This window comes from Gavialis gangeticus, unplaced genomic scaffold (assembly GCF_001723915.1).
Source record: "Gavialis gangeticus isolate Ggan-Ray unplaced genomic scaffold, GavGan_comp1, whole genome shotgun sequence".
Classification (NCBI taxonomy): Eukaryota; Metazoa; Chordata; order Crocodylia; family Gavialidae; genus Gavialis; species Gavialis gangeticus.
The window spans coordinates 6,742,271-6,764,142 of record NW_017729016.1 but is presented as its reverse complement, the minus strand read 5'-3'; the positions used below and the strand labels follow the sequence as shown (position 1 = coordinate 6,764,142).

The following is a 21,872-nucleotide window of genomic DNA, read 5'->3' as shown; positions in this document are numbered from 1 at the left end:
GGGAGCCCCTCTTGCTGCACTTGTGCTGACCGGTGCTGGGAATGCCTCCGCAGCTAAGGAGAAATCCCCCTGCTAATCAATCCTGGACCCCAAGGAGCTCCCTACAGCCTCCCCGTGTGCCACTCGGCCAACCCAGTGACCGAATTGATTGTCAGTTGCAATTCCGACCCACACTTACATGTGCAGAGATTTTTGTGCCTTCACTACCTCTTCTTTTGAACTGTAACGGACCAAAGCATTACCATGTGGGAGGTTAAGGTGGAATGTTATTAGTGGACCGTGCTGCATGCACAGGGTACGCAGGGTTGAGCCATCGATCTGAGGAGCAAACACACAAGACGTCAGAAGCTTACACAAAGCGAGGGCCGCATGTAAGACGTGCTCGAGGGTGACAGTGCCACCTATCGTCCGTCCCAGGGCTGCATTTCCAATACAGTGCATTTAATACCGATGTCTCCATCGTGCTTACCTGAGGTGTAAGGTTTTTTAGAACAAGCCAATTTGTTATTCTCCCTGAGCTGCTCTCACCCCAGCTTGAACCTAAACAAGGGAAAATAAGTAGTAAATACCCCACCATGCTAATAAGTAAATAGCGCAGGAGAGTAGAAAGCTACATCCTCGCTAGCAGAAATGGTTGAGCGCGCAGGGAAATGTGAGGAAGCGCAGACCTTCCCCTCTTAGAGGTCAAACTGCTAGGCAAGCATCTGTGTGGGCCTGGCATAATATTTAGTGTCCTTAACTCTTCGTCTATTTACTTTTATGTGCTTGGGTGGCTTGAGGTGATCGGTAGCTACGTGCTGCTATTTAACTGTAACTGATCTTAGAAACCATTTAAAATAAAATGAAACCCATGTGTCTCCATTTTTGCCTACTGTCATAAGTTCAGAACTGCTCCTACATTCGTTGGAAGAGACACTACACTTCCAAAATCCACTTGGCTCTTTTGGGAAAGTCAGCAGAACCACAATCTCCAGATCCAGCAGTGGCAAGTAGCCTGCTTGAGCCTAGGAAGAGGTGGAAGCTAATGCTAGAAAGGGGCGTATCTAGCCTCCGTCCCTTCTGACTTCAGACTAACATGGCTAAATACCTCTCTCAGCTAACACTATGGCCAGAATGAACATTGAACTCAGTTCATGTTACTGCTACATGTAGCAAACTCAAAAGGTAAAAGAATCCACTTTGGTCATTAGAAAAATCCCTAGAAATGGGGTTAAAAAACAAAACGAACAACACAGGCTGGCTCTAATCTTTGGCAGGATGAACCTGACAGAGTGATAACCACAATCATTTCTCACCTGCACACACAGAAGAGATTGCCTAGTTTAACACTTACCAGGGGTATATCTGGCATCAGAATTTCCCCATCCTCCACCCAAACGTAGGGAGTTATCCCATGTGGACAAAGGTGGTTTCTGGCCTGTCAGCCCCGGCGGTGGGCGGGACGGAGCAGTGATGCTTTTAGGTGGCAAAGGGACCTTCCACAGCTCATGAGCCAGAGAGGTGTTAGTGACTGATCCAGGAGACCATGTTGATTTGGAATCACTGTTTCTGGCTACTAAAAGAAAAATAAAGAGTGATGATAGCTGCATCATTTCTGTTACTGCCACCTTACAACAAACAGGTCAGAAACCAGCAGCACAGTGGAGTTGCAGCACTGCCATCTACAGAGACATGATGCTTGGGGAATTGGACATGCCGTAGGAACCTGTAAACACATTTGAAGGGAAAACAGGAACCTTAGAACTGCTTTCTAATCCCCGTCTCTCAGATCTTTACACAGGGTAATGCAGGTTGTTTCTGTTATTTTGGGTAGTCTTTCCTCACTGTGCACTGAAGACAGGAGATACCAACATGGTTACAGAGGTGCTGCTGCTGCTTCTAAGCATCTGTCACCCAAGTAAGCAACAGACGACTGGCTCCCCCCCAGTAGCAACTGAACACATGCATCCTCCCAACTGACTCCAATCCATTTGGACAGATGCACATTGTGTTTAAGGAACTTTAGGAAAGGAGTGTGAAGGCTCACAAAAACTACAGTTTAGCAACTTGCACCAGGATGAACCACCTTGGAAATGACTACAGTTACCACCGAGGGGAAACGGTTAGCACTGCTTTTAATGAATGTGCAGTGCCTTGCCGCAAGTGCTGTGTCTAAGGCAAACAGGTGCTACCTGAAGTGCTTTGTGCTGTACTGCTGAGGGAAACATTGTAGTTGGAGGCACGAATGGATGACCAGGCACTAGTTGAAGGCAGCGTGGTGTTCAAAGATGAGGATGACCCTATTGAAAGAAGAGTGCAAGTTACAGAGAGGGTTACCTACTGCCCTGCACTGAGTAACTAAAGGCATGAATCGCACATCTAGGCTGTGGGTCTTAATGGGCCCAGACTAGAAACCCCTCCATTCACTTCAGCCCTCAAGCCACCGTTTGCTATGGTCACACATGGCAATTCTGCCACGTTGTTTCACCAGCCTTCAAAAACACTTCACACAGGGACTGTGCTGAACACACGCTGCTGCTACGCATTCTCATTACACGCCAGCAAGCTCTGCATATGGATACACTGCACCCAGAAACCACCCGACTCCAGGAACAGCCTGTTAGCTATGAAATCCACCACGCCATCAATGTTAAACAAGCCATGGGAAAGCAGCAAACCATCCTCAACCGAATGGATAATGATCCATGGGTGGCTATTAGCAAACGCAATGCTGACACGTACCACTGTTCCTGTCCCTGAGGTGGTCAACTTCCCGCACAGTATTAATTGAAAGATTGTTTATGACACTGCCAGGAGTGACGTAAGGGTCAGTTTCAGGGTCGATGTTTGGATAACCTTTCCATGGCTCGCCAGGACGAAACTCTAGGAACAAGATGGAGAGAAGCAGAGAGTCAGAATACTGAGTTAGCGGCCCTCTTACAGAAGAGCCCCTCCCCAAGCCTTACAAACTCCTAGCCATGGCCTACAACCCAACACGTCTTTTTTTCCCCACTTTATTCTCATCACTCCTACTTCTCAGCCCCCCGGCTGCTAGGGCAGAATTTCCAAGGATGGGAAGATCATTTATGTGCAAAGCCAGGGACCTCAACACCCTGGTTGCACCTCTGGCCTAAAAGGTTTTTACTTGTTATGAGCAAATGACCACATAACCAGTACTGCAGAACCTGGAAGCAGGGCACAAAATCAGAATGCTACTCAAGTTCACCTGGTGGCCAGTTAACACTGCTAGAGCCATTAGGCGATTTGGCACGTGGCCAGCCGTCCCCAATAGATCCTGGAGGACTGGCTGGTGAATTACTGCTGTTCATAAAGTCATATGGAACAAAGGGAGACTCCTCCAGCCTGAAACCACTTGAAATAGCACCTGTGAAGAGAAACAGAACGGTCAGATATGCCCCTCCACTGCCCCAGTCCCCTGCCTACGCAACATCTGTACCACACGCAGCCGTCTAAAAAGCCCAGTGGGTAAGGTCTTCACTCCTGATCGTCACCGTGGACTTGTGGTGATCCCTACAAAAGACCTTCCGGCACTGGCAGCTAGATGACCCTGAGAACAAGCAAGGGCAGTACCGTAACTCAGTGAAATGCTTCAGGCAGCAAGCCCTTTTTGTAGAGTTAAAGCAGCTGCCAAATCTAAAAATATAACTAAGCAACCCCTGGTCTAAACTGCAATGAGAAGCCATTAGAGACACTTACAACTATCTTTAGAACAAAAGTTGTTCATTCAGATTGCCAAGTTTTAATCAGAAGCGACTTCAAGTAGCTGAAACACCAGGAGAGTTAACCACACAGATCACAGCCCTGATTCACATTCTAGGTCTTCCTGCTTATTCTACCACATTGGATAAAATAATCCCATTTTTCCAACTTTGACAAACAGTCTGTGCTTTTATAATGTAGAGATTCATAAACCAGACATTAAATGATAAGACATTAAGCTTATGCTTTTATATTCATTTATTATAAAACAGTTAGTCTACAAGAGACCAGGATTAATTTAATACTTTAACTAGTCAAAGCACCTAGATATTTTGTTTTAGAAATAAAAAAGGTGCTCTGTTTCAGGTTATGGCAGAAATTAGTCACTAAGACCACGTTCTAACAACTCGCTTTTGTCTGGTTTCAAGGATGTTTAACAAGTTCTGCCCATCTCATTACAAAATAGCTTCAAAGTAAAGACGCATGGTAGAAGACTACAGACTGGTGCCAAAAATACACAGCAAGTTGTAGTATGAAATATCTCTAGTGCAGAGAATTAAAGAAAAATTAGGTCAATAAAACGAATGGCAACACTAGTAAAGGACCATCAATAAAACACCAAAGACGGTGTGAATGAAAATTTAATATACAGACAGACAAACATCAAGCTGCTACGTCAAGGGCTGTCTGGCAACATAGACAACATACCATGTTTGCTGGAGTTCTGATCTAGTGATGTGTTCACAGAAATGCTGTCCACTGTAGTCCATTTCCTCAGTCGTGATTGTGGCTCTTTAATACTGCTCATATCCATGTTTACATTCAAGTTTGAATTCATGCCTAGAAATACAGATTGCTTGTGAAAGAGACCAGACCAGGTGCTTTTTTCCTGCCCTCAGACACCGTTTCCCTGACTACCTTTTAAAAATCACATTGCTCTACTCATTTCATGCTTCCAATTCACTGCGTTTTAATTTAAGGTGCCGAACAGCACTGAACACAGCGACCTCTTACTAAAGACATAAGCAAAGCAGTGCCAGCACTTGGAGTCCTCAGCTGAGGCCTTCATGCAAAAACGCCAGCAAAAAAAGTCGTCAAAGAAACTGGGTAAGACATCAAAAGAACAAATAAAATCTGAAGTAAACATTAAGAAAGAAGCCCTGCATTTAAAATACTGATCTCAGATTAGCACCAAAGTGTTCAGTTGCAAGTCAAGGTCCTGATTTCTTTCAAGGTTCTCCAAGCCCTGAAGATTTAGCTTTTGGTAAGTAGTGTTGATCTCATCTGTGTAGCAAAGCACTGGTGGTATATCTTGAAAAACCACATTCAATCACAAGACACCTCAGAGATGGTCCATGGGGGTCCGCATTCAGTACAAGTTACACTTGCTTTCCAGACTCATTTCCATGCCTGATTGAGCCATTCAACAGGACACCCACTGGACAGCTAGACTGCATATTACAGATATCCATGAGTACTTTGCACAAAGCTGCAGACGCCTTTACTTCTTATTTACACACATCCTGCTGCCACAGAACATTAACCCTGACTCCAAACAAGCAGAAAAGTGAGATTTGTCTGCGCTGTGGAATCAGATGGGATTTTTAAACATTAAGCCAGCAGTGAGTGAGTTATGAGGACCAACAGCATCCCAAGCCAAAGACACAGGAACTATCTGGACTGCTGCTGTAACTCTCATATGGGAACCCAGTATTTCATACTCAAGCTCAATGAATACGTATTGACTCTGGCATTCCTCCACTTGCTCCAGGTCCTTAAGGTTTTGAACGGCAGATAGAAGCTGACGGTAGCCAGCTCAGTCTGTCCACAAGAGATCCTGCTTGTGGCAAGCAAAGTGGCAGAGGCTGCAAATCCCATTGAAAGAATTCTCAAGTCTGAAGCAGCATTTTGCTGTCAAATCTTTACTGATTTACACCACGCTTCATTCCTGTACATGGCTCTTTAGTAGCTTATGAAAATACCACCCAAAGAGTCAAAGGACGGTCCAAGTTTTACTGCTATTCTACAACCTGCTATACTCTGACACTACTCTTCTCCCAGGCCAGCTTCTGCTGCCATATATAAGCTCCCTTTATAAAGACAAGAGGAGACAGTGACGCCAGACAGGCTGTCACCACTCATAGCACTCTTTAGGGAACCTCACAGCTAACGTTTTGCTACCTCCCTGTTGGACAGAAGCAACACCCATGATTCTTTGGTTGTTTGACTTGACTGTCAATGGTTGAAAGAAGAAAGGATAATACAATTATTTCAGCTCCTGACTAGCCAAGGTTCCTTGCTAAATGCTTCTTGCAAGGAGTTGTGAGAAATGCAACTGAATCTGAGATCTCTGCTTCCCTGATACCAGCTCTAAAGATGTTAGTTAGTGCAGAGGAGGCCATGGGAACCTTTCCAGAGGGCATCAGAAGGGCCACACACTGGAGCTACTGGGGCTAATTAATGTGGATTCCATCCCTTATGCAGATTTTTATGCAAAAAGCCCCTTATTTATTCTTTCTGCAGCAAGGGATAAATTTCATCCTCAGTCTACCGTCTGGACTAGCTAGCCATGCAGTCATTTTTCACATCTGATCACATAAGACCAAATCTGAAATGCTTCTAACACCAGGGACTTCAAGTAGTAAAAAGACATTCACAGCCAAAGAATCACTCTCAATAAGGTAACAGGCTCCAGCTCCCATGCTTATGTGCACAACAGACACCAAGTTTCTGCTGAACACAGATGTACCTTGTAAACTGTGGATTACTTTACTCAGCTAATACAAAGCAGGATTCTTTGTCCATGTATATGTTACCAATCTACACAGGAAGCATGTCAAAACTGAAACTTGGCAGGACACGGCTAATATTCCTATTTTTGCAAAAAGTCCTGTGGAATTATTAACAATCACATGTGAACACTGTTGTTATAGATCTTCTTTTGAACTAGCTACCAGAAAGCAGAATCTAGGGACGAGGCAGCAGCAGCAGCAGCTATTAAGCAGTAGCTTCAATTACAAACTGGCCACGAGCAAAGTTGTGGTACGCCACATGCAGCTGAGCAGCATGGTCTGCACTGATCCGCTGGCTCCGCACCACTCCACTGCTAAGCACAGGGATCTCAGCAGTGGCATCTTAGAAAAAAAAAAAAAAAATCAACCAGCTTGTCTACAGAGTAAGGAAACAAGAACACAAGGTGACTAGGCCAGCACAAGTGGCAGGGAGGGAAAGATGTGGGAGAAAAGCCAACGTAAAGGGAAAGAAAAGGAACCAGGAATAGGGAAGGAGAGCAAGAGGAATTATGACTCTAGGAAGATGTAAAAAAAGAGCAATAGAAAGGGACCTAAGAAAGGAGAAAATATACAAGCCTGGAATTTCTGAAGCGGAAATTGGATAGAAGCCTGGAAATGTAGGAAAAAAAAGGGAAGAGAAAAAGGACACACTACATTTGTTAAGGTCCAACCATTCTTTAAAGAGCTAAACATTCCTAACACCATTAAAGCAGTTGGACAAGCAACCACAACTAAGCTGTATTTGGCATTATCTATATTATAACAACTTCCCTGAGTCTGTAGTTGATGATCAAAGAAACACCTTTCATATGGATTCCTCACACAGATACCATCCCCCAAGTCCTTTGGCGTGCACCAGTCATGACTCAATTAGGCTTTAGTATGAGCAGCTCCAAACCCACAGGATAAGAAACACAAGGAGAAAGGCATTCTACAAGAACATGAAGCATTCTGTGCTGTCATACAGACTTTTTCACCTTTGGAAATGGCCCGAGTTTCTTGGTGGGTGAATTTTACTAAACAGAGGACTATGTAAACACAAGCAGAGGAGAGCAAGCTGCTGCTCTTATGAAGGAAGTGCTAACAAGATTACATCAGTCATATTCCAATAAAGGAAAACCCAAATAGTGACAAAAGAGAAGGCTGTGCATTCCACAACACCACAGGCACCTGATGACTGCAGTGGGGTCACCCAGAGAAACCCACCTATTGGGAAGCTGCTGAATGCATTTATTGGTGATGGCCCTTTCTGCAGCTCAGGAGTAGCATGGGGTATGACATTCTCAAAGAAAGATTTCATGCTCGACTGATGGAGAGTCTGTTGCTGAGATGGTGGAGTCTGCTGCTTCATCAACAGGTTTGGATCAAGCTGACGAGACTGTTGCATCATCTGTTGCTGCATACTAAGTGATCGACCCTGAAAAAACGCAGAGCATTCATGAACTAAATGGTGGAGTGGAAACCACCTTTCGTGAGAACAATTAACACCACCAATGCGTTCGCCTTTACCTGCACATAGTAATGGAAGAGAACCCACCACTACGATTAAACTGCTATCTTATCTGTGGTCCAAACACTGTGGAAATCACCACATGAACTTGTAAATTCCTTATTATAATTATATTCTAAGATCAGCAACACAGCTTGAACTAACAGAAGGAAGCTTTCATTTCTGACAGTACCTGCTGCTCCTGCTGTTGACGCCCACCAGAAGGCATGCTTCTCTGATTCTGCACTTTTTGCTGCTGAGCCAACAACCGCTAGGAGACACAATATTTTCATGAAGGGTCAGGGATCAGGTATGAGGTTTCTAAACAGGTTTTAAGATTGAAAATAGAGCAACTGGTTTGTCCTGCTTACTTGTAACTGGGAGATCTGAGAGAGCTGGTTTAACTGGGATAGTTGGTTCAACATGGCTACCTGTTGTGGGCCAAAAAGTGGACTCAGGCCACCGTTGTTTGGTGCATACTTCAGTAATGATACTGGAACCTATCAAATGAACCATATGACCATTAAGGAGTTTGACAAGTGAACATCAAGGTTAACAAAAAAAAAAAAATAGATGGGCAATTGCACAGAACCACATTTGGTCAGCAATGCTCTGAAGACTGAACGTGTCAAATAAGTTTCCCCATGAGAAATGATAATAAATGCAGCTAATCAAACAGTAATGCTAGTGAACTCAGAAATGTATATTTAGGCATCATTATGCTTTTGCGAGATGAAAACAAAAAACCAAACAAGTTAAAAACACTCTTGGACCCTTATATCATGTTTTCCCCAGCTGTGCTGCACATCCTGTTGTCTTCATGGTACCCACATACATGCAAAGCCTGATACCTATTTATTAAAAACAAACTGAAGAGAGACTACAGATAGCAGCTTGTAACTGAGGAACGTTGCCACATGCAGATTTTTTTTTCCCCCCCCTTAAAGAAAAATCAAGGAAAAACAACCGTACTTCCTGGTGGCAGAGAGAGTCTCTCAGCGCCTCTCTGCCTACACTCTGAACTGCACTTCAGACACACATATGCAGCATTTAACAAACTCTGTAGCCCCTTCAAGAGGAGCAGACAAGGATCCTAGGACTGGACTTGGATCACTTTCCCCAACCAAGGGAGACTAAGGTACATTGGTGGGGGGGTATAGATTGCTAGTAATGCAATGGAAAGATCCAGAAAAAAATTTTGCTAGACCACTTAATGGAGAGCTCTAGGCACACGCTTTTTCTATGTGTGCAGGCCAACCTGTCACCCTCCATCCCACACCTTCCCATTGCAGGAATCCTCTTATGATTCATCCGCTTCCCTGCACCCTTATTCTTTAATGGTTTTAAGAACATTTCCCCAGGTCCAACAAAGAAAGAGGCGTTTATCAGGAATCTACTTAACCCCAAATTTCAAGTTCATTAACCCAACTGGAAGGACTACTCAGGTACTTTTCTTTCCCAAAGGAAGCCATTCAAGTGATGAACAGAACTCGCTCCAAACTCTAACACGTTCCCTTCTCAGTCTAGAAGATCTCTCCCAATGGAACATACCAGAAAGCTGAAAGTGACTGAAAGCGAGAGCCTGGCATTCAATGAGAGCATTTACTGGGTACTGAATTACCTGAGGGGATAGTAATGGAGGAGGCACTTGAGCACGTGGGTTAGGCTGAGATGAATTAAGAGGCTGTGCTGGAGGCTGCTGCATGCTCCTGGGCTGTGCTGCTATGTTACCAACACCAAACATACTGGGATTGCCATTCTGGAAAAGGAAGTGGAAATTAGTGGCAATACCCCTCCTTCATTGCTTCTCCCACCCCTCTGAATTGGAAGTTAACCTCATGTCAAACAAAACAGTAGCCAAGATGTTATTCAACAGGCATAAAATGCTCTCATCAAGTAACATGCCAAGGATGTGCGCAGGCCCTTACCTGTCTAACAGAATTCAAGTTTTGCATACCCAGCCCTGCTAGAGAGCCCAGGGCTTGGTTAGGTAGTGCACTATTTGAAGGGGGAAGCTTCATGTTTTGATTGGACATAAACTGCAAGTTTTGGGACTCGTCTGCTACAATGCCATCCTGATTGGACAGACAAACAGATGTGCAACAACCAGCCAGCAAGCAAGCAGAAGGTAGAAACCATTGGCAGGAACAGAAGGGAAGAGTCACATGACAGTCCAGCATCAGCAGGAAATGAGCAGAAAACAAAAAAGATCAGGTTAGTGTTATCTGCACAGCAAGTAGACGAAGAGTGCTATATAAAGTGCTTAGCATAATTTACTGGTAAGTTAAAAAGGACAAACACACATCTCATGGATTAATACTCATCTCTGCATCACGTGTAGAAAGCTATGAGATGCATAGATCAGAACTACAGAACGCTGTCCAAGTTGAAGAAGTGTTTGAAAATGTTAACCAAGCAGACACTGACCTTATCAAAATAAGGACTGCGATCCATGGAAGACTCTTTGGAAATCTGAGGACGAGAACCAGGGCCTTTCCCTATCACTCGATTGTAATCTCCAACGTTCAGGCCAGGCTTATCCATTTCCATTCGTTTATCCAGCAATACTCCTGTTGGGTGAAGAAGAAAAAAGAGCTATGAAGCTGAAGAGCCCACCTTTTTCCCCCTCAAGACATCACCTGTAAATAAGCATATACTTTAAAAAAGCTGATCAAACAGGGTGAAAAAACAGATCATTTTAAATAATGTAAAATAATGCAAACTTTTTCTTATTTCCATTTTGCCTTAAAGGCACATGATATGACGACTCAGTTCGAGAGATTGCCATAGTACTGCTTCTAAATTCTAGCAATTCATTTTACTGGATCTGACACAAAACTAATTTCACCATTTTTGTGATGAGCAAGGCAAGTATTTCAAGATGTGAAGCCTGGATTTCTTGATCTTAGCCACACATTTTTAATGCTAGAAGTAAACAGTCTCCTGGCGTTTACAGAGTTATATTTAACAACTTTTTTGTCTTGAAAGGAAAAGCTCAAAAGATCTTTTAATAGGTACTTCATTCAGTCACAAAAAAATCCTTTAAAAAACCAATGGTAAGTTAAAGATAATTAAGAAATCTGCGTATGCTAATAACCCCCTTGGTTTATTGTAATATAAAAATTTTTTAAAATGCAATTTATTTTTTGCCGTCTACTTCCTCCTCTTTTAGTTTGCCCAATAAAATGTAATTATTCTATTTGTTTCTCTGTAACATCTGCAGCACTACGCATGTTATTCTGTAGGGAAGGTCTAAATCTCAGTAAGAACCTGAAATGCTTTATGCTTTTGATGTAGATCTAGGTTTTTAAAAAAAGTCTACTTTAAACCATTTAAAATATGGCCCAAAGCTAACAATAGGTCCCTTCCAGCCCCTAACAACTATGAAACTATATGCAACTCTAAACAAACTCTGCAAAGACTGATCAATCATGTAATAAGTGCATGGCAGGGTTTTTTTGTTTGTTTGTTTGTTTGTTTTTTAAACACATCCTTCTACTATAAAGCTTTTTCAAATTAATCCTATGTATTTGAAAAATGTATATAGAGAAAACACTCAACTTTACCGAGTTCAGGCCAGCTCCACATAATTGGTCATTCACTAATGATATTTTAACTAACACTAAATACATTGACAAGATTATCTTGGACAGTTATTGAAATTAAAACTCTTGGAACAGCTAAACAAGGTGCTCCTTGGAATAACATTAACACAGTATTGCATCAGAAACCACCCTTTCCAAAAGCAAAACATTTCATCAGGGAAGTACCCAGATAAATGGCTCCCATTAACCTCCCGCACCAACACTTATGCATGACAGATATCCTGCTGCCATCAACGGAATGGGTCAAGCGTATGCCAGTTTACAGAATCAGGCCCTTTGCTCCTCTGGGGGAATGAGAACTATTTTAGCAACTCAGGAAAGGATGCGAATAAAAAAAAAAAAAAAAGCGTTTTTAATGGATAAAACCAGACTAAATCCCCCTATGCTCACCTCCAGACATATCCGGCTTATTGCTCTGTATGGTTTCTTCTGGCGATTCTCTCTGAAGTAATAAAATGAATCAGTTTAATAAAAACCTTTATTAAAACTAAAATAAGGAGATCCATATATTCAGTTGAGTAAGTATCTCAACTGAATCCTGCAAGAAAAAAAGAATAAAATCAAACCTTGGACAAAGCAAGTGCGATTTTAAAACGAGTTTTGCTATCATTTCCCCACCCAATGCACAGGTGAAGATGGATATCTTCACAAAACACACCAAGGATCAGTAAAAGCTACTGGGATTAGAATTCAGTAATGCTTATAATAGAAGTCTTTGAGCAGGCAACAGTTTTCTTACATCAAACCGAATAGGGAAGGAGAAACAGAAATTAAGGTAAAAAGAACCGAAAGCTCAAATCAGAATGCAGAACACTACTGGCCTCTTCAATCAGCATATTAATCAAGATGGAGAAAGATACAACACTTACTGAAAAACTGAGGCTCGTGAATTGCTTAATGAACGGATGTATCCATGTTTCGTCTTGCTTATTTCCACCTTTCATTGTTCCCTTAAAAATAAAAAAGGTTACTGCGGTGCTTGAAATGTGATCACCAATGAGTTGCTCACACCACAAGCTTCTAAGAGCAAGGACTAAGTTGCCTGCGTATTCCTATGGCACTGCCCTCAGCAGAGCCCTCCATCCTGATGCACTTTTGGGACACAAAAATTAAGCACCGCACCCCCACCCCCATCCCCAAAATAAAACTGCTCTTGTGTGAGGGGTCGCTAGGAACTGCATCAATTCTGAATTACCTTTGTAGGCATTTTTTTCATGTATGGTGGCCAATTTAAAGATGGGTTAACTTCTTGTGATGAATTGCTGTTCCACATTCCAATCTCTACATCCTCCTCTTCCTCCCAGCTGGTCTGCCGACTGCCTGTCAATGACATGTCATCTCCACACCAGCTATCTTGCATAGATTTAGGCCCTGGTTTTAAAGAGAGAAGTTGGTCATTAATAGCCCTCAATGAAAGCCAACTTCAAGGTCACCAGACTACACCCAATTTTTTGGCTGAACCATATTATTAACTGTGACATATGCTAGAATCTACCCTCTTCTGGATCTTATAGGTCCAGGGAGCTCAAAGAGGACCATCATTAAGGCCCCTGGCAGAAGCTGCATTTGTTGCACATTATATGCTAGTACCATGTGAGAAATCATAGCATGACAACTGGTCACATCGAAATTACTGCAGGATACTTCCTCAATGAGCAATTTTTTTGTTGCTAATTCACCCTTTTTAATCCAGGGATAAACTGGTTTAACATCTGCCTTGTTACAGTTTGTCAAGCCATACTTGCATATAAAGTGCAATAAGCGTAACATCTGCCAAGGGCAACAACAACAAAAAAAAATCCATCAGTGGCACTTTAAAAAAAAATACAGGTCGCTAGTTAAGCAAACTGGTGAAACTGTAACTGAATGCACCTCCCACAACAAAAACTGGTGACAGTCATGCTATGGAAATAGTCCATTTGGTGCAAAACTACCTTCTGTATTTATACGCACATCAAGATGCGAGCGTTTTTGTATTTGGATTCACACACACCTTGATCAGCATCTCTCGTTTCACAGCAACCATATATCAATATTCAGAGAAGCCACAAAAGCACATACCAGGTTTACTAGAAGCCTGTTGACCAAGAGAAGCATTTCCCCAGCCAGAGGTGCCCGCTGCATCGCTGATAGGTTCTCCCCAGCTAGTACCAGTATCCATGGGTTTACCCCACGCTGACGTTCCATTATCTACAGTAGTGGCTGGAGTAGGAGGCTCTCCCCATCCTTTTTAAAGCAGTACGAGTTATTGGTGAGTTTAACAAGCCTTAAAACATTATGTAAAACACTGAGAAGTTCTTTACGACCGTAACATAGAGCATAGTTCTGTAAACAAGACTAATACATGTTTTACATCAACAAAACACCGCAGCAATAGGATTCCTCATATGGAAGACACCTACAATATCTCACTCCCCATATGTAACGAGACATTCCATTTTGATTTCAGTAGCTTCACTTGAGAAAACTATACCTAAAGAAAAAAAGCTGTTTCAAATTTAAGCTATTCCTCACTGTGGACAGTTTGCTCTGAGCTGAAATTGAACCAGAGCCGTTTGCTTACTTAAATATATCATGCATGCTCATCTAGTTAAAAAAAAAAAAAAAAAAACAATCCCACACCCCCAGTTTGGAAAGTCAGTTTCTGTTCTCAGGCACAACCATTTCCACAATGTAAATGGATTTGCACTGCTGCTCACAGGAGGCAAGTACCTTTACCATAGGTAGGAAGATACAGAAGGCACAAAATTGTGTATTAAAGGACCCAAGTAAATCCCTGAGCCTGCAACAGAGCCTTGCAACAGCTTTCCCCACCGCTCTATTCCCTATTACTTTGAGAACATTAAGCTTTTCTGCCACAACAGAAATGAATTAATCTAGAACCACAGGTAAAGCACAAGACCTTCCCTTTTGGGATATTATTATGATTTTAATTCTTCCAGACCCAAAGCCACCTAAATAAAGCAAAGCAGCCTCACTGCTTACTCTAAAGACAGATTCTTCCTACTGAAACCTAAACACTGTGAATCTATTGTTCATGGTTTGTTCTCCCTGACAAAACCACCCTCTCCCCCAAACCTTAAGGCCCTTAGAAAACATTTCAAGAGTGAGAATGCCCAAGTCTGCATAAAGGTAGGTCTTACCAGAACCACTGCTGCTTTCCTTGCTGGACATGGCACTTGAAGGCAGTAGCTGCTGATGTACCTGTGCTTGCTGGTCTGAACTGCTGCTACCATTTGGGACATTTTTATTCCACATATTCACATTTTTGTAGTTGTATTTGCTTGGATCACCCCAAGCAGAAGTCCCATCATCAATTTCCATTTTACGGCGTATTGATTCCGGGGATGGCTCCTCCCATCCTGTGGGTTCGTCTTCCTTGGCTGGCGTTGGCATCGGTCCACCCAACCAGCCTGACCCTGGTGGTTTACTGGGGGCAGACGGTGCTCCCCAAGATCCAACATCTTGTTGCTTGTTCCAGTCTGGAGAGTTGATTGGCTTTGATGAATCCCCCCAACCTGGAGGCTGATTGGATTTGGGGGGTTCTCCCCAGCCCTGGCTCTGATTAGACTTTGTAGGTTCATCCCATCCTGAAGAATTATTTGGGTTTGCATTGCTACCTCCCCAAGTAACAGAATTTGATTTCCCAGACTCATTCCAACCAGACACTGATCTGTCACTGTCGCTACCTCCTGAACTTGATTTCTTAGCCTCACCCCAATGGTTGCTTCGTGAATTTTCCCCCCAGCTGTCACTGGCAGAAATCCCCCAGCCTTGGCTGGCTTTCTGCCCATCTCCCCATCCCTGTTTGATCTTCTGTGCATCATTCCAAGATGACTTGTCCTCTTTGCCACCTCCCCATGATTGATTGCTCTTGACCATTACTGTAGCAGCAGAATCCTCTTCCCACCCCCCTTGGCTGTTAGACCCTTTGGAATCTCCCCACTTTGTAGCAGACTTTGGATCTCCCCACCCTGATACAGATGAGGTATCATTACTATTAGTACTAGGTCTATCCACACACCCCCCTGAGCTGGAAGTCTGTGTCACAGAGCCTCCCCAGGCCTCTGTCCCATTGTCAGTCTTTCTTTCACCTCTCGGCGATGTTTCGGTATCCCAGGCAGTGTTCTGTTTGATTGGAGTCTGTCCCCAACCCGAGTTGGAAAGGACACGCGGATCCAAGTCAGTTCTGTTCACGATACTTTGGAGTAATGCATGCTGGTCAACTTTTCTTCTCTCTCGATTCTGCCCATCCGCAGTCATTCTCTCTTCGTGACACGCAGTGCTCTCTGCACTACCTTCACTATCCCCGGTAACTGTTTTGGCCCATACATTGCTCTGCTCTGCTATCTGCGGCGCAGCAGAACTCTGGCTATTAACTTTAATGTCATCCTCCTCAGTAGATTTCCATCCATTTGTAAACTTCCTACTGTTTCCACTTACACTCTCATTGGAATGCTGATTGCTAGGCAGTTTATTCCATTCCCCGTTTGAAATGTTAGTGCCAGTGTTTTGTGCAGGGTTGCCCCATCCTCTTCGACTTCCTCCGGCACTTGCACTGTTTCCACTTCCCCATGGCAGATTTTGGGAGCTGACTGTCCCTGCCTCCCATACCCCTCCTCCTTTATTCCCATTCATTTGATAATTGGTGCTGCCAGGCCCACTGCTGCCTGGCTGCATTAGAGTTGCATTCACAGTGTCACCATTAGCTTGGCTGTTTGGGCCTGAACATTTGTCTCCAGAGTAATTGGAACCATAGGCACCCCATGTAGTACCATAAGAACCCCCATTTTTTGCCTCACCATTGCTAAGATGAGAAATGGAAGTGCCATTTGTAACTGGAGAGGCCTGAATCTGAGAATGATTCATTGTGCTCATGCGCCAGGCCCCATGCCCTGTATTATTAGGCAGTTCGTTAATCTGCACTGAACCAGCAGAGTTTGGTAAACTAGAGGTCATAAAGTTAGTAGTGTTATTTGGTCCATTCATTTCAGTGTTAAGGTTTTGAGGTTGCCCACTGAATGAAACCTTCCTTGTACCATTTATTTCAGAATCACCATTTTCCTGAAGGCTTCCCCAGGAAACATGGGCTGAACCACCCACTTTAGAGTTAATACTCTGATTATTAGATATCTGACCTATGGTACTGCACTGAATATTTGTGCCAGAATTACCATTCCCTACAGACCCTTTCAGGGCGTGTCCATTGTTCTCCAATACTGGCCAGGCACCATGGTTGCCATTTGAATTCAAAGTGCTTGGATTTAACCCTCCATTTGATGAAGAGTTTATGGTGCCCCAAGCATTCATTCTATTGTTGCTACTTTCCGATTTGCTATCAGGAGCATCCACAGAAACTTGACATGTGCTTATTATGGATCCATGGGACAAACCCCACGGCCCATTAATACTTCCATTGCCCACATTATTGCTGTTGCTACCAACCACAAACTTATTTTGAGAACCATGTCCAATGCCGTTCCGAATGCCATCATTTTCACCACCTGTGCTCCCTGAAGCCATAATAACGAGGTTTCTCTCCGACCCAGAGCTAGAGGCAGAGTCAGTGTCCATACATTCTGATGCCAACTCTGGGTCACTGCCAGTGATTGATGGCCATGCTTCTTTGTCAGAGCCGTCTACAATAACTTTGTCCCAGTTTGTGCTGGAGTCACTACTTGTAGAGACGGGTCCCCAGTGAGAATTGTCATAATGAGATCCTAGACCACTGTGGTTCAGATCTAAAAAAAAAGGAAAGGAAAACCCAATGTTACTTCAGTTGCACACACAGGTGAGCAGAAAAATGCCATGTGAGAGGCAGCTTTCATATTGCAAAGAGTGTTAAGACTAGAGCCACTGGATGTTATGAAGACATCTTAATACAGCAACATTCACAAAGACTACTTTGCAGGACCCTTCATAATGATATTAATAGGCATTTCTGCATGCACTTCAAAGTACTAAATACCCCATATGCCCAGAATTCAAGTAGGGCTTCTGATTACACACTGTGTTTTCATAGGTTTTATTGTGCAGATGTAGAATATTGTATGAAAAATACAATAACAAAAACCAAACACCTGGGTAAACTTTGAGAAGAGGTAGCCTGAAAAGTAGCATGTCAGGGCCAAACAGGAAGCTAATCTGTACTACTATGATAAACATCATTAAAAGACAAGGGATGTGAAATCAAGACACATACTTCTATACTTCAACTTGCAAAGAATTAGGAAGCACATTACAAGAAGTCACTTTGAAAATGCAAGGCAGAGGTAAGATTTAAGGAGGAAACAGCTTATTGAGAAAAAGTTTAGTTGTCTCTGGAACTGAACCTAAGATCATTTGCTTTGAAAAAAAGCTTGACAGGACTCAACCGAGATGCTCAAAAGTATGATGAACAGAGCAAAAGAGGATCAAGTCCTTTCCCTGTGGGGTTCATTGCTATAGGAGTTAAAATAAGCCACATATCATGGCTCAATCTAGACCTATAGAAACTAAATAAGAGTAATTACAAGTGCACTTCACCAAGCCAACTCCATGCATAAACTGAGAAGGAATTCTCCATCCATTTACAAACTTATCACAATTGGCTCTATGCACATTAAGGCGCTTTAAAATAAGTTGTCACATTCCATTAAAGCATCAGATACTAGTCTTGCCAAAGGCAGAATCATGTCAGAAGTATGCTATCTGCCACCCTTCGTTGTCTGTTATAGAGACTTGAACTTTTGTTTCACTGTCAGGTTTGACATGGTTGGAAAAAAAAAAATCTTCCTCTTAAAAATAGCATTTGGTGAGAATTGTGTGTAGCTTACTGTACATAACGTGGAAGGGTAAGACACAGAAGGACAGCTACATGGGAAGACAATGCTACAACATGAACACAGTATTATTAAGCAAACAAAATACTGAAACCTGAATTTTGACTGGTTAATTGGCTTAATATTTCTATCAACAGGGACCGAGATAAAATCTGGCTGGGGTCTTATGACCCCTCCCACCCCCAGTGTTATTCCTGCCCATGGCAGGGGATCAGACTCTATGATCTGTTTAGGTCCTTTCCAACTCATTGATTCTATGATAAATGTACATTCTTAAATATTTTATACACATGAAAATGTGTTTCTTCCCATTAGAAGTAACGACTAGTTTTCTTTATTTTTTAACAGATCATTTATTTATTTATTTATTTACTTACTTACTTACTTACAGGCTTTGCTAACTATCAGAGCTAGTGCTTCTGCTTAGAACATTAAAAGTTTATGGATTTAATCACCAGTTACCTAGTGTACTTGACAACTACTTAAACTGGTATAAAAGTTTTGTTTAAAAAAGCAAATCTGTATGGCAGAATTACACAAACCAACTAGACAAAACTCTCTCATTTTTCTACAACCATGATTGGAACAGTCTGCATAAAGGGGCACAGACTACTTGTGCATTTAATAAGACATAACTGTATTTACATGCCAAAGCATGGCTTTTTAGAGACTAACGGTTCAGAAAGGCATGAGCTTCTGTAGGCGACAGCCCTCTTCCTCAGATGCTATGAATAGTTTTGTATAGTTATTTTTGGTTAAGGAACCAAAGTATGAATAGCATCTGACGAGGCAGGTAAAATATAACACCAGGGGAGAATGGCTGCATATTGAGAGCAAAGCTCACTCGCTTCTGCCATCTCACATTTGGTTTAAGTGCATTTTACATTTTTACCAACATATGCAATGGCACCTTGCATCTGAATGGACAGTTATGTTGATCTGATTACTGTATCTGAGCACCTCGAGGAACTGTACCTATTAACACCTAGAATTAAAACCAAGGGCCACGTACTCTCCTGTCACCCATCTGTTGCAAGATTATCATGTTCTAAAGACATTTAGAAAGATGGTTACTTTTTAAAAATACCAATATTAAATATATGGGCTCTTCTCATTTGAACTGTACCTTATGGATTGCCAGAAAACTGGAACATGAATTTTGGGTCAGATTCCTTTTAACAAACCAGAACCCTGAACTCTAGAATGACTGATAAAGTAAAGAGCTCACTTGGCACCACTCTGCCAACATTTATGTCATTGTATGCAGCCCTGATAATGCTGCAAGACACAGAAAGGCAAGAGCCTCATTTCACTGGAGCTGTTATGCTGAAACACTGCAGAACAAGGGCAAAAGAGTCCCACCCCCCCCTCCGCAAACCTTCCCCAAAAGTCAGAAATTCAAAGGGAACTGAAATGAAGATTTCCAACAGGACAATCCGTCAATGAACGGATTCTGGAACAATGGTTTTCAATATTGTCCTACTTCTAATACAATTAGAAGGGACACTAATGAAAACATACTATAATAAAATTAAAAAATGCCAAATCTTGAAACCTTTACCTAATACTATAAAATAGATCATATGAAAGAGGGATTATATACAAAGACAACTGAATTCAATATCTAAAAAATATATATTCATACTCTCATGATCTAATGGAGTAAAAGGATGACAGTGCAGTTACTGCAGGCAAGCATCACTCTATATTGTACTGAAGTAACCCAAAATCTCACACATGAACATTTTTATTTAGAGAGGTTTTCATCTAGATGGCAAAGTTATTTTTTAATTCACAGGGACAGTCACTGAAGACCAAAGGAAAGACGTTCAGTTTAATATTTATATGTACATTGACATCCTTGATAGCTCCCTCTTCCAGTATATTGAATGTCAGAACTGAGCCGAAATGTTTGCAAAAAAAAAATTAAAATCAATAGCTTTATGGCTTAGAAGCAATTCAAGTGACCCAGCTGAAACTATTTGACTAAAAATACATCGAGTTACTTAATTTGCAACACAACGTAGCACAAATCATCATGTCTAGAGGTATATTTTTAGGCAACAGTTAATCCTATAAATGGCAAGCACAAAAGTAGGCAAGAATTACTCAGCAAAAGGCTTTCCATAACAGTTTGAATGAACCTCAAAACGCGTCTTAACATCACCTGTGAACACTATGGACTGACTACCCTGGAGAGAAGTACCTGTCTAAAAGCCTGACAAAATGCCAAAAGGGATAAAGACTACATTGATAGTAAAGGTTTGTTTTTTTAAAGGGTTACAGAATGCATGGAGAGAAAACCTAGACAGTCTATGAAAAGTATCTGAACCTGCTCCACAACCACAGACAACTACGCAACATGCATTTCTTGGTTTTATGTTACTGAACCACAACAACCACCCAAAGAGAACAGTCAAAAAAGTCTCAATTAGTGTGGACACTTGAAAGAAGTTATATCTATGAGGGTATCTATTTGTTCAATGTCTTTATTTTTGGTATTAATTTTATTTGCATGTGGCAGAACAGAGAGGGGACCAGCAGCACAATGGCAGATGGGGCAGGGAGCAGAGAGCAGAGCAGCAAATCACACATGGGAAGGGGATTGGAGTGGCACTTGGGGAGGCTTTGGGGCTAATTTGTGGCACTCCTGCCAAGAGGGTTGGCTCTTACTGATCTAGAGTCACACAGCATTACCCTGCAGGATGACAGAAAGCTTAGAATTTAAATTATTACTTAAGCTTCAGTGATATTGATGGCCAGAGAAGCCAGACTACTAACATCACCCAAGATTTTGAAAGCAGAAGTTATAGAAATCAAGGGCCATAGTCGCTGCACTGACATAAAAGGGCCCGCACTAAGTGTTAAACAGAAAAGAGTGATCTGGTAGGCTCCGAGGAGGCTCAAACTGAAGAAAACTCAGGAGGACAGAAACCCTGAATCAATTTAAAAAGGTGTCCCACAGGGAATGAGAAGGGGAAAAAAGCAAAGTAAATGCTCATGGAATTTCCAGTATCAAATTTTCCCCTCCCAGGAGGGACAAGGCTCAAGAGCAAGACATTTTGCATTGACATTTTTAGAGAATTGCTCTTTTACAATCCTAACGGGTGAAGTAGAGCAATGGCATCAAAATCTTAAAACTGAAACTCCATCCTTCAGGCATGAGGCCAAGTTTGGTCTAATAAGTCTGCATCAATGTCTGAGGTGCTTTGGGTTAGGGTTCAAGGCAGAAGAGGGGAAAGGGGCCTATTGGTGGGAGTCTACTATAGACCCCCTACCCAAGCAGAGGAGCTTGACCAGGAATTCTTGGGTCAGCTCACTGAGGTAGTAAAAGCTAGGGATGTGGTAGTCACGGGGGACCTGAATTTCCCAGACATCTGCTGGGAAGAGCAGTCGGCCAGGTCCGAGCGCTCACGCAGGTTCTTGGAGAGAGTCCAGGACCTTCATCTAACCCAGGAGGTGCACA

General features: G+C 42.5%; 1 protein-coding gene across 5 annotated transcripts in view; it reads right to left on the bottom strand.

Annotated features, from left to right (window-relative positions):
* The window catches only part of TNRC6A (trinucleotide repeat containing 6A), a 48,475-nt gene that overhangs the window by 2,828 nt on the left and 23,775 nt on the right, over positions 1–21,872 (bottom strand). For 2 of the 5 annotated variants that reach the window (XM_019512782.1, XM_019512785.1), the window contains 17 exons: positions 14,729–17,326; positions 13,647–13,811; positions 12,781–12,956; positions 12,455–12,535; positions 11,976–12,027; positions 10,408–10,550; positions 9,602–9,739; positions 8,352–8,480; positions 8,174–8,251; positions 7,698–7,908; positions 4,408–4,539; positions 3,206–3,364; positions 2,722–2,862; positions 2,172–2,279; positions 1,334–1,552; positions 470–540; positions 179–318 (listed from right to left, as the gene is read on the bottom strand). In XM_019512782.1, the coding sequence (XP_019368327.1) occupies positions 179–318; positions 470–540; positions 1,334–1,552; positions 2,172–2,279; positions 2,722–2,862; positions 3,206–3,364; positions 4,408–4,539; positions 7,698–7,908; positions 8,174–8,251; positions 8,352–8,480; positions 9,602–9,739; positions 10,408–10,550; positions 11,976–12,027; positions 12,455–12,535; positions 12,781–12,956; positions 13,647–13,811; positions 14,729–17,326 (4,741 nt within the window). Of the gene's footprint in view, positions 1–178; positions 319–469; positions 541–1,333; positions 1,556–2,171; positions 2,280–2,721; positions 2,863–3,205; positions 3,365–4,407; positions 4,540–7,697; positions 7,909–8,173; positions 8,252–8,351; positions 8,481–9,601; positions 9,740–10,407; positions 10,551–11,975; positions 12,028–12,454; positions 12,536–12,780; positions 12,957–13,646; positions 13,812–14,728; positions 17,327–21,872 lie in introns of all 5 variants that reach the window. The other 3 variants (XM_019512781.1, XM_019512783.1, XM_019512784.1) reach the window with 2 other exon arrangements.